This window comes from Micromesistius poutassou, assembly GCF_964030765.1.
Source record: "Micromesistius poutassou genome assembly, chromosome: 2".
NCBI lineage: Eukaryota > Metazoa > Chordata > Actinopteri > Gadiformes > Gadidae > Micromesistius > Micromesistius poutassou.
The window spans coordinates 16,097,670-16,110,169 of record NC_140272.1 but is presented as its reverse complement, the minus strand read 5'-3'; the positions used below and the strand labels follow the sequence as shown (position 1 = coordinate 16,110,169).

Here is a 12,500-nt window from a genome sequence, read left to right as displayed (position 1 = left end):
TTGATTTATGCGCCCTCCTAATTACCAGATTGGGACTAAATAAGTTCAATAAGTTGAATAGGGTTAATGGGGTCAGTAAAATGTCTCCATGAGCTCCATCTACTTAGCTCGTTGACCTTTGGGGCCCTAATGATTATGGCATGTGTGTGTGTGTGTGTGTGTGTGTGTGTGTGTGTGTGTGACCTGCAGGAGGGAGCAGTCTCTGGACAAGAAGTACCCCGGCGTCTTCCAGAAGCACCACAGCTCCAGACAGAGCGGCTCGTCCAACTCCATGGAGAAGCTGATGAAGAAGCGCGTCCCCCAGAAACTGCCCATACACAGCAAGAGGTGTGTGTTGGTTCAACTCAGTTCAATTCAAAATAGCTTTTCGGGCAAGGGGAATAACATGAACAACTCCGCAGCTGTTTAAAAAGAAACAACGGGAAAAAGAAGAAAGCCTATAAAAAGGTTAAAAATATATATATCATATATATTTATATATATATATATTTCAGGGATGAGTACTATTCTGTACAATAGAATACAATATAACAATAAAAAAACAACATTATATCATAAAAAGCAAGAACAAAGCAGATACATCTTTCAGTCTATGTCTCTTTCGTGCTTCCTCCATGTTCCATAACATCATACGATGTGATATTCATTCGGCTCTTCCTCCGTCCTACAGGCCGGACCTGCTCAAGTCTGAGGTGATCCTGCCCAAGCTGGACTCCTCCATGACCCAGGTCACCATCCCCACCAAGGGCTCCACCTCCCCCGGCCGCTTGCGCCGCGCCAAGCCCCGCTACCGCAAGGCGGGCAAGGGGAGCAGCGGCGACCTGGCCCAGCTCAAGGCAACGCTGTCCTCCTCCCTGGGCCTGGTCTCCGCCTCCGCCACCACCACCACCACCACCACCTCCACCTCCACCTCCACCTCGGTGCCCAGTAGCAAGCAGCATCTGGACCCCAGCGCCGCCCTGCGCGGCCTGCAGCACGACCTGCTGCTCAAGAAGATGTCCTCCTCCAGCCCCGACCTCATCTCCTCCACGCTGGAGGTCGACGGTCGCGGCGGCGGCGGTGGCGGCGGGAAAACGGGCGCGGGCCTGGAGAGAGGGGGGAGCCAGAGCGCCTCCGCCGGCCTGGGAGGGGGAGGGGACCGAGGAGGAGGAGGAGGAGGAGGAGAGGGAGGGGAAGACGGCAGGAGGGCCAACCCGGGCGGCCGCCAGGGCGACGCGGGAAGAGGAGGAGGAGGAGGAGCCGAGGACCAGGCAGAGACGCCCCCGCGCAGCGACACGCCCAGCGAGGACGCGGCGTCCATCCCGTTCTCCAGCAGCCCCGACTCGCCCTGCGGGAGGGGGGCGGCGGCGGCCGGGCCGGTGACCACGGCCAGCCGGGGGTCCTCGGCGACGGGGCACCCCCGTCCGCCCCACCACCAGGACGGCGAGGAGAAGGAGGAGGTGACGGCGGGGATCATGCGCTCGCCGCGGAGTCAGAGGCTCACGCCGTCGGCGCTGCTGTACCGGGCGGCCGTCACGCGCAGTCAGGTGGGCTTCACTGTAGAGTTCACTATAGCATCACAGAGCTTCACTGTAGAGTTCACTATAGCATCACAGAGCTTCACTATAGAGTTCACTATAGCATCACGGAGCTTCACTATAGAGTTCACTATAGCATCACGGAGCTTCACTATAGAGTTCACTATAGCATCACAGAGCTTCACTGTAGAGTTCACTATAGCATCACAGAGCTTCACTATAGAGTTCACTATAGCATCACAGTGCTTCACTATAGAGTTCACTATAGCATCACAGCTTTATTTAAATAGTTGATGAACATTACTGTTAGAGAACTATATCCTCATAGAGATTCAGTGTATATAGTTAAACATAATTATAAGAGTACTATTATCCTCAAAGAGCTTTATTATTTATATAGTTATACATACTTTGAGGGAACTATACCCTCACAGAGCTTCATTATATAGAGTTAAAACAGAACTATATCCTCATAGAGCTTCATTATATAGAGTTAAAACAACTATATCCTCATAGAGCTTCATTATATAGTTAAAACAGAACTATCCTCATAGAGCTTCATTATATAGAGTTAAAACAACTAGATCCTCATAGAGCTTCTATATATATTTAGTTATCCAATAACTTATATAGAACAATATTCTCATAGAGCTTCATTACATACATAGTGACAAGAACTATATTATTTATGGTTTATTATGTTCACGCCTCTGCACTGCTCTTTGGATTCCAGGTATTAGAGATTATACTTTAAGGGTTTGGTTCTTGGAACATTTTGTGAATAGTCCATTTTCTCGATGCACCAAAACAATGTACTTGTTTTGTTCAGAATCTGAATCTCACAAATAGATGGAGGGATCTTTTTTGACTGAGAGCCAATTAAATACGCCAGACACTTCTAATTGTCCGGCGTGTCTGATGGACTTTTAGTGTCATCAGCATTGCATTGTAGCACAGAAGGTCGAGTGGCCGGTCAAGCAGGATGTGCATGCTGAATGATTGAAAAAGTGTTCCACTTCAACGTGGCTGATCTAAATTCACAGAGACGTGGAGTGTCCTCAGAAGAGGAGGAGGGAGAAGTGGACAGCGAAGTGGAGTTGCCACGGAGACGGTGAGGGTTTGCTAAATGCTACAACATACACTGGAACTATTAACTATTGTCTGTACCACGCTCTATGTCTGCCCATTTACACTCTCAATTCAGTGGAGAAATACACCATTACCTTGCCTTGAACATTCACTCACCCCCCCGAATAAAAGCAGCACTTTCAGAAGTAGCATGTTATGATGAGATATAAAAGCATTGGTCATGACTACCTGATGGCTCTTATATTATGATTTATTCATAAGATGAACACAATAACATTCATGCTAAGAAACCTGATATCTTTCATTTATTTTCCTATGACCTATGAAAGGAAACAAAGGCACATGTTGTGATGACAGGTAGAAAGATATTTTATGCCTACCGGATACAATATACTGGGATTCATCCTGAAGCCTAAAAACACACAGAGCGCAAATTTCACTTCATGTTTTCAGCACAACCCAAAAAAACCAACAGAATTGTGTTGTTTTAACGCAGCACGTGGAGGCACTGACATAGCGGTGCCGTAGCGATGCCGTGTTTCAAACACCAAAAAACACCCAAAACATTACTTCACGGCACACAGTCAAACCACTGGGATACCGTTATTTCAAAGAAGCCCGGTTCACCGTGCTCTCCTCGCTCCCCCAGGCGTCCGGTGAGCATGACCAAGTGCCAGTCGCTGTCCACCTTCAGCTCGGAGAACCTGTCGGTGTCTGACGGCGAGGAGGAGGGCAACACCACGGACCACTCCCACAGCGGCACGCCCGACGTGGTCAGCACCAACACGGACGAGCGGCTGGACGACAAGAGCGACGACCTGCTCTCCCAGGGCTCCGAGATCCCCGCCGACCCCCAGCAGCTGGCCTCCGACGGGCTGTCTGAGAAGGAGGCGGCGCTGCAGCAGGTGAAGACCCAGCTCACCACCGACCACAACAGCTACCAGGTAGGGGGGAGGGAGGGGCAGACGAGGAGGGGTCGCCTTTATAGATAGATGGACGGGCGGAGGAATAGATAAGGATGGATAAGTAAATAAACGGATGGGTGGATGAATAGATAAGGATGGATAAGTAAATAAATGGATGGATGGATGGATGAATAGATAAGGATGGATAAGTAAATAAATGGATGGGTGGATGAATAGATAAGGACGGATAAGTTAATAGATGGATGGATGGATGGATGAATAGATAAGGATGGATGAGTTTATAGATGGATTAATGGATGGACAGATGGATACATAAATGGACGGATGGCTGGCTGGATGGAAAGTTAGACACTGGTAGATAGATGGATGGATGGATAGAACGATAGATATATACATAGAAAGATGGATAGATACAGACATAAAGACGCAAAATCAATCTCACACTGCCAATAAGGATTGTATGCAAACAGGATTGTATTTAAAAACGTGTTCAATATGACCAAACCATGTGGACCTGCACACACAACGTGAAACCGCCAATGCGTTCCTCTGTCCCCCGGCATGCTAATGAAATGGTCACTGTGATGTGATTGTGCAGCAGGTTCTCTACGACGACTCAGACTGTGACAGCACAGAGCTGGACCACTCAGGCAGCGCAGAGCCCAGCGGCCCCCCCGCTCAATGGTGAACAAACCCCCACCCCATCACCATCCGTCAAAACACCACCAACCCCATCCCAGCGGAGCCCGTCCAAACCTCGGGCTACCAGGCCCGAGGTTTATCAGAACCAGTCACGATGACCCTTTTGCCCAATGTCCAATCACGATGACCCTTCCCAACAAGGTACCAAACTGGACTCCTAACACGAGTGTATAGATGTACGGGTCCTGATACTGGACAAACAGAACAAAAAACTAAAACCTGAATCAGAACAAAAATCCAATGCAAAAGGACAAATGACTAAATAGGACCGCATCCATCACTGTAGATCCCCTGCAGAGACGAGATAACATGTTGTCGTAGGTAGCAGCAGGCCCCCTCTCGCTCGCACACACGCACACACACACACACACACACACACACACACTCTGTCTCCCTCTCTCTCAACATGGCAGAAATGCAACTCAGAAATCAGCTTTCTGGTAGCGGGCCCCCGAGAACAACCCTGTTACCATTTTCAGCTATTGGCTAAATTATTAAAGCCATAAGTCATATTATTTCACTTAATGTTGTATTTTTTTTTGTTATATATTTATTGTTGTGTACAATTCCTATTGGGCAGGTAACTGTGTTTATGGCCCTCACATTGCTGCTTGCACTTAAGTTAATTTATTACTGTTTTTGTAGGGACACAGTGTCATATAGCATTTTTACCAAAAACATTATGCACTGACTTATTCATTTGTCATTAGTTTACAATTTATTTATTCCATACTCACTAAATATTTTAATGTTTACATTTGTTGTTGGAAGTTATTCTTTATTTATATTTGCATATCAGGGATTATTTTGTCATTTTCTACAGTCTGTGTTTTAATATCAGTGTAAATATTTTACATTGTAAAATGAACAAATTTTTTTAAATATAAGAATAATTTAACGGTGCTGATGTTTTTAATTAGAAGGCGCTACTGTACATTAAGGTAAGAATGTGTGACGCTAGAGCAGAGCTTCTGTTCGTGTGTGGACGTCCTCTGGATCAACAAGACTGGAAACGCTTTTTACAGATGAGCAATATGTATTCTCTGTGCTATTTCCTTTAAAAGGTTGAAGCAACGTGATATCAGACTGACTTGTGGTGGTATTGTAGTGCAACTGTAAAAAGAAAAAAGGCAATACCTCTTTCCAAACCTCACCGTGTACATCTAGACATGTACATATGACAAAAGCATGCTTGTAGACAAAGAATATGGGTTGCATATCATGTATTTATGACTTCACCTATTGTAATTTATCTTTGTAGAACTCATGTGAAAATAACATCATCAACCAAACAAAACCGAACAAATGACAGTTAATTAAAAGTGAACTTTTCAACTACATATGAAAAGATTTGTGAAAGCTAACTAATGAGGTCTGGACCCAATATTATCTTAAGAGTCAACTTCTACACAACTTATCTTAAAATAGACAGCTCTGGGATTTAAAGCTGATCATTTGAATTGGGATTCCTAGAATGTTAATACTATATGCATCTTGCTTCTTGTAAATCCAATATAACCATGATGGTTTTGAAAGATCCTATCAATCTTTTACAAAAATTGGCAACCATAGAATACAAGGTTTGTTTTATAGACTCTGCAAATATGTAAAACACTGACTTTGAATGTTCAATTGTATTGTTTTATCCTCCTGAACGATGATGTGCAGGTTGATGTGCCCAATGAGGCTCTATGTAAAATCACAAATTTCCTTTAGTTTTTTGTAAATTCATATTAAAAATGACCTATAATCCTTTAAATGAACATAGACTTCGACTCAATCTTAATTTACAAACATTATTGGTGAGATACAACTCAAATTGAAGACTCAAATGCGATGAAGTCCCCTACCCATACTCACACCAGCATATTATTCGGAAATGGTTTGCAAGCTGCAAGGGCTGATTCAGACATAACATGAACTCCGATGTCTCCCGTGTCCTTCTATGAGCAGACTCGGGGCCAACTATTCAACCTGACTTCAAAGCACTGAGCAGGCGAATGACTTGGCAGTATCATTAAATAAGCTCAATAATGGCAGCTTCTTTACTGTATATTAGTACTTTTATTTTGAACTTGGTTCTGGTTCTGTCCCTCAACCAAAACAAATTCTCGAACAAAATATTGCCAAAAAGCAAAAATACTGCCCTCTAGTGTCTTGATGTTAGAGGTACTTGTATGTTCCGATTATGCCAATTTGAACCAAGTTGTAATATTTTTTTTAATACTGCATTGTGTATTGTAATTGTGTACAAAAAATATATTTAAGAGAACAGTTTAAAATAAAAGTTCACTCAAAACGCAGACTGTGTGAACGTTTTGAATTTATTTCATCAGCAACTAACAAAAATCTCACAGCATTTCCATTTTTTTTATTTCTGCCATTTTCTTTTTAAACATTGTTGGGGCACCCAGGTCTACAGTCTCAAAAAACGTGCACAGAAGGTGTTTCTTTCCTGCAAATAATGAAAATAAAAATCTTGACTCGAGCAAAGCAAAGAGCAGGAACCCAGCGTCAAACCGCCCCCCGCAACGCCCGACTACTTCCACAGCTCAGTGACCCGCTTCAGAGCAGCCACACGTTTGTGGAGCAACCGTTGCTTCAGGAGTTATTAATCCACTTTGGTAGTTCAAAAAAATATTTCCTCCATTTTTAAAACAAATATTCCAACTTTTTTTTTTTTGTAGTATATATATATTTATATATCAGTCTTTACAAAAAGAAGCAAAGACCACTCTCTGCTTTTCTTGTCCCCCGTAGCCAAACCCTGGCCCACACTAACCCCACCCCATCCCGGCAACGAATGAACATACATGGGCCACTGGGCCGACGACACAAGGTGGGACAAACGGGAATGACACAGGACGAGGAAAATAAAGGATAGAAGCGACATGCACAGTACAACATGAATGAAAATCTGCAGTATTGCAATCCCAAAATGTTGAGATCAGTACTTCTAACCCAATGTTTGTCTGTGACCGTGCAAGCTACATACTCCTCTAGGGTGATTAATGTGACATGGTGGTGGTGGTGGTTTGGGGACTGTAAAATGTCTCTTAATCCATGTGTGTGTTTAGACATTTCAGAAAAAGTTCAAAAGGTTAGGACATTGTAAGAGACTGAGGTAAAAAAAAATAAAAAAGGGATAAAGAAATATTGGAAAGCCACTTTTTTATTTTATTTTTGATACTTTTTTATTTTTCCATTTTTTGGTCATTTCCTTTTATAGGGGGAAAAAAACAAAAATAACAATTCTGGCTGTACAGAACTTAACTCTTATGCCTATTCAGAGTTGCCCAACTCTACTCTTATGGTGGCAAAGACAGAAAGGAGGGAGGGAACAGAAGAAAATAAGGGGGAAGAAAACAAAAATAAACTAAATCATTAAAACCTCCAAAATGGACTCAAAAATGAGAATTTAAAAACCAAATATTTTCTTTCGACTAAAAACGAAAACAAAAATAAATAAACACACCAGATCAAATGAATGGCAGATGACGTGTTTCAAACCAAGGGAGAGGCAGGGTAATACATAAGTTTATAAGTTGGATATTTGCATTGACTGGTAGCCATCGGTGTATGTGTGCGTGTATACGTTTCTATACACGTGGAGCTAGTGCAGATGCAGTGTCTTCAATTGGCTGCCAGTCCTGTGGCCTCGGAGGAGAGCCTAGGGAAGGATCGAGAGAGAGAGCGCCAGAGAGAGTGAACAGAAGGACACAACAAACACGTGGCAAGAACGCAGGAGTGGGGGGTGAGAATTAAGCATGCAAAACAACTCTAGGTACTATTTACATCGTCATATCTTGCACTCCAGAAACATCATTTTGAGTCAACTAATTTTAGAGTGGGACGCTACATAAATCACATTGCACTAAAGTGTGCATATTCACCATTATCACCATTTACCAAAACAACGGTTCCTAGAAGGGGTACAAAACTCCTTTGTAAAACCCTCTGGAGATTTTGCCAATAAACTATTTGAAAGGGGGACATCAAAATCGATTCCTGAGGGTGGATTATCTTGATAAATAACCTGTATTTAAATAATGGTTGTACACAGGTGCTGGGGAACATGACATCCAAGTCCTACGGGCTTTTAAATCACTTAAAACCAAAGGGAGGGGACATCTTAAGAGCGGTTCTTCCTGAGCAAAGCGTACCACAGATAAGGGCCTCGGAAACATAAATTTAGGGGGACCCAACATCCATGCAGAAGTTCAAACTCCCTTCAAGACCTTACTGAGCAATCTTAAGAAATAAATGAAAAAGGAGGGCACAAGACACAGCAGACTATTTACAACTAGAAACATGGCTGTTGCCATATTTTGGTGGCTTTAGTATATGTATTGTGTGCGCGTGATGCTTTCATGTGAGTGCGACATGGCAGTCGGATTCAAAAGCGATCAAAGCTTTGCAGGTAACTTTTAGTAGTAGTAATAGTAGTAGTAGCATTAGTAGTAGCCGTAGTGCGCGCATGTAGTGTCGCCTGTTAGTACGGGGACAGCCTTCGCCTTTTGGACTTGGAGCCCAGCTCTGGGGCCATTTTAGGCTCGGGTGGGGCACCACTCGCGGCCACACCCCCAACGTGGAGGGCCAGGAGGGGGAGGGGCTTGAGACTGAGCAAGCTGGACACACGCGCAGGAGAGCTAGGGGGCAGGGAGTCAGTGGAGGAGGAGGAGGAAGAAGAGGAGGAGGTGGGAGGAGGGAGGGACGGCGGCCCGTGGGCCGACGAGGACGGAGGAATGGAGGCTGAGGGGGGCACCACACAGGAGGAGGAGGAGGAAGAGGAGGAAGCAGCAGAGGAGGAGGAGGAGGTGGTGGTGGTATTGGTGGTGGAGGAGGAAGGACACAGGCTGGTCGGTTCGGGGTTCAGGGAGGAGGAGGAGGAAGAGGAGGAGGAGGAGGGAGGAGGTTTAGAGGACTCTACACTGTAGAGAGAAGAGACAAGCAGAAAAAGAGAGGGACACACAGTCGGGATGGGTTACAGGGTAGGCTGGTGCATGTTGTGGGCAGGGGAGGGGGGGGGGTGGGGTGGGGGGGGCGCGGGGTGTATGGTGAGCGGATCCTCCAAAAGTAAAATGGGGAAAAAAAATAAAGCATGAATGGGGAATTATTTTTATAAAAATAAAAAGGATGTAGGGGTAAGATATTGATGGTTGAGAAGGCGGGCAAAACAATTATGTAAACGATATGGTCAGATGTGTCACGTGACCAAATGTGGCATCTGTAGGAAATACCACATTTGTGGGAGCATATTAGTTAGCATATTAGTTCTTAGTGCATGCTTATAAGTAAGAGGGTTGGCCTGTGTGTTTGGTATAGCAGCAGGTATTGCTGACAGGCTAGCAGAAGGATGCATGGAAACACGTTCCTTCCCAGTTTCTCTACACAGCAACAGCCTGTAATTTGAAGGTCCTGATTAAAACTATTGACCACGAAAGAGAAAAAAAAATAAAAAGGCAAAACACCCCCGCTCCGTTCTTAACCCCCTGAACTCCAAAGGCGAGCCACGGGCTAGCCGTGTCAGAGGGCGACTGGGATCTGTGTTTACCTGGCGTTGATGAGGTACTCGGCCAGGCTAATGCTGGCGGGAGAGCCGGTGATGGTCACCTGGCGGTCAGACGAGCCGTCCACCGGGTTGGCAATCTTGATCTGAGCGCCCGACATCTGCCGGATCTCATTGATCTTGGAGCCCTGGCGGCCGATGATGCATCCGATCAGCTGTGGCGAGCGGGAGGAGGAGACGAGAGAGTCAACACCGATGTGTGCTTTGGACAAGCAAGTGGGGGGCTAATCCGTGTGCAGTGCTAAATCCAATGCTATCCCATAGGGTTTCTGATAGGGCTACAGAGAAAACTCGTAGACATTAAGACGCTAAAAATCAGCTTCTCAGCCGAAACGCAAGTCCCCTTAACTCATAAAACTTGCGTAATACTAAACACAGAGCCTGCCAACTTGAATACCCTTGAGGTGATTTACTCATCCAGGCTCTAAATAAAAGCACTCATAAGTCACTCATCCGATGCCCTTACATCATTTGGAATGGTCATCTCGTGGGAACTTGTTTGGGCAGAAGCATCCATGCCTGAAAGAGAATATGACAAAACACAAATAGTACCCAAGGACAATGCATTTCCCAGCTCCAACTCCAAACTACATTGTCTCAAGGTTTCAATGGTATGTTTAAAGCATCAAGAATTTTACTATTCAGGAATATAATCCAAAAGCAAATTCATACACACTTCAACATACAACTTGTATGGAAATTCACATTCAAACCTCTCTCAAAAGGTTTTACAGGGGCAGTATTTCATAATTGGAAATAGATTAACCCAATTGATTCACTAAAATGACGGGACTGCAAAGTATTCATACTGTGAATGAATGGTACATGTATTAAAATATAGTAGACCTTGATTTAGTTTAAATGTGAACTTAAAGCTGGGGAATATCAACTTGAAGAGCAAAGCTTGAGGAGCTTTGAAACCACCACGCTTCACAGGTGTACTGCTGCCACTCGTCCATAATAATAATTAAAAAAAGGTCAAGGGTCAAAGTCAACTGAGATTTTCTAGAACCTACCGGTGAATCCCTGGTTGCTGGGGGCGATGGGGAAGGGGCTCTGCTGCATGGCCAGCTGGTGTAACTTGGTGAGCTGTGGGGATATAGCAGCAGAGGAAGACTGTGAGAGGATAGAGCAGGGACACAGAGAGACACAGAGAGGGGGGAGAACAAAGAAAGGAAAAATCAGACAACAAGAGTCCAGTCAGTATAAGGGGGCCGAGAAAATAAACAATTGCAGGAAACGAGATCACACCGACATTCTGGCACATTATTGCCTGAATCACAAAACGCTGCATACATGACTTTCAATTTGTCTAGCATTTGCACTTGTCTCGAGGGTATTCAATAATTATTCAGGGAATCTGTGGCTTGCTCCCCTTGGTTTAACTCTTTGCAATGGGCAACAACTCCCAAAGCAAGGTAAAAAAAACTCCAAAGCCCAGTGAACACCTCAGCATGGGGATCTTAACCGGCTGTGAAACGACCAGGCATCAAACATTTAACAACGAGCTCAGCCCAAACTACAGGATCAGGTTCAGTTTCCATATTCACAACTGGAATGGGGAAGGCTCTGACTGGCTACAAGGCTTTGATTGGGAGGCACAGATTTGAATCCCGAAGCAAGGCACACTACAAGATAACACGTTCCCACTGCTAGGCAGTGACCTTCTGAATTCGGCTCAGACTAATGCTGAGAGCTAGAATATTGAGGGGAAAATTGGGATTTAACGATGGGAGGCTGGCTTTAGATGGAGCTCTACGGTAGCTTACATCTAGCAGAAGAGGGAGATTTAAAGAGGTGGGTCGATGCCAGTTTCTAGACAAGTTAGCAAAAAACATTGAAAAACAGGAAAATCAAGTGGATGAATGCTTTTAAAATAGAAACAGAACGCGATACATGACAGATAAGGAACAAGAAGAACGGAGGGAGGATTGTTACATGTGAATGAGTGGAAAGGAAAGCTTAGACTAACAAGAATAAACCAAACTTAAACTTTAAAAGCCATTGACACATGCAAGGATTCACATTAGGAAACAAGGCTGCAGTCATACCAGTATTGGTCTGGCCACTGCATATTGCACCAATTTTGAAAGGTTTACAATTGCATTCCTAATTAGATAAATTATCAACTGGCCTACTTTTATGCAATATTTACACAAAACCCTGATTTCCAGTTTCTGGACACACACACACACACACACACACACACACACACACACACACACACACACACACACACACACACACACACACACACACACACACACACACACACACACACACACACACACACACACACACACACACACACACACACACACACACACGTTTGAGTGCAGATTAATTGGAGATGATTATTAGACGATTAAGAAGAGTTGAGGGTCATGCAGAGGTCTGACACTTACATCTGGCTGTGGAATCGCATGCTGTCCTTGTACAGCATACGCCTGAAACAAACGAGAACAAATGTTCATGCCTCACGACTTGTTAGGTCCACTGTTTTCAAAGCCCCTTGAACACACCCATACAAGAGTTATTGAGTGGTGTTTCTGCTCATCTGCATTGTCCAAAGTCTTGTTAAGTCGTTAAATCTCCAAGTTTAAGGCCATCAGGAAAGGCAGGGAAAAAGGACAGCTGTTCAGCTAAATTACTCTTCCATCCCGTTTCTTGTTAACACTACTAAGTACACAAACACCA

The 12,500-nt window shown here is 44.5% G+C and overlaps 2 protein-coding genes across 6 annotated transcripts in view; one reads left to right on the top strand and one right to left on the bottom strand.

Moving 5' to 3' along the window:
* Positions 1–4,220, top strand: part of LOC311339297 (mitogen-activated protein kinase kinase kinase 12-like) — a gene marked incomplete at both ends in the record, with an annotated part of 18,004 nt that extends 13,784 nt beyond the window's left edge. The window contains 5 exons of the mRNA XM_084464679.1: positions 190–327; positions 671–1,526; positions 2,561–2,628; positions 3,256–3,550; positions 4,134–4,220. Coding sequence (XP_084320805.1) covers positions 190–327; positions 671–1,526; positions 2,561–2,628; positions 3,256–3,550; positions 4,134–4,220 — 1,444 coding nt within the window. The remainder of the gene's footprint in view (positions 1–189; positions 328–670; positions 1,527–2,560; positions 2,629–3,255; positions 3,551–4,133) is intronic.
* Positions 4,221–6,540: 2,320 nt separating this feature from the next.
* The window catches only part of LOC311338357 (poly(rC)-binding protein 2-like), an 8,770-nt gene continuing 2,810 nt past the window's right edge, over positions 6,541–12,500 (bottom strand). For 2 of the 5 annotated variants that reach the window (XM_084463589.1, XM_084463590.1), the window contains exons 9-13: positions 12,209–12,250; positions 10,820–10,919; positions 10,270–10,322; positions 9,789–9,958; positions 6,541–7,904 (exon numbers count right to left, since the gene is read on the bottom strand). In XM_084463589.1, the coding sequence (XP_084319715.1) occupies positions 7,868–7,904; positions 9,789–9,958; positions 10,270–10,322; positions 10,820–10,919; positions 12,209–12,250 (402 nt within the window). In that variant the 3' untranslated portion in view covers positions 6,541–7,867. The other 3 variants (XM_084463591.1, XM_084463592.1, XM_084463593.1) reach the window with 2 other exon arrangements.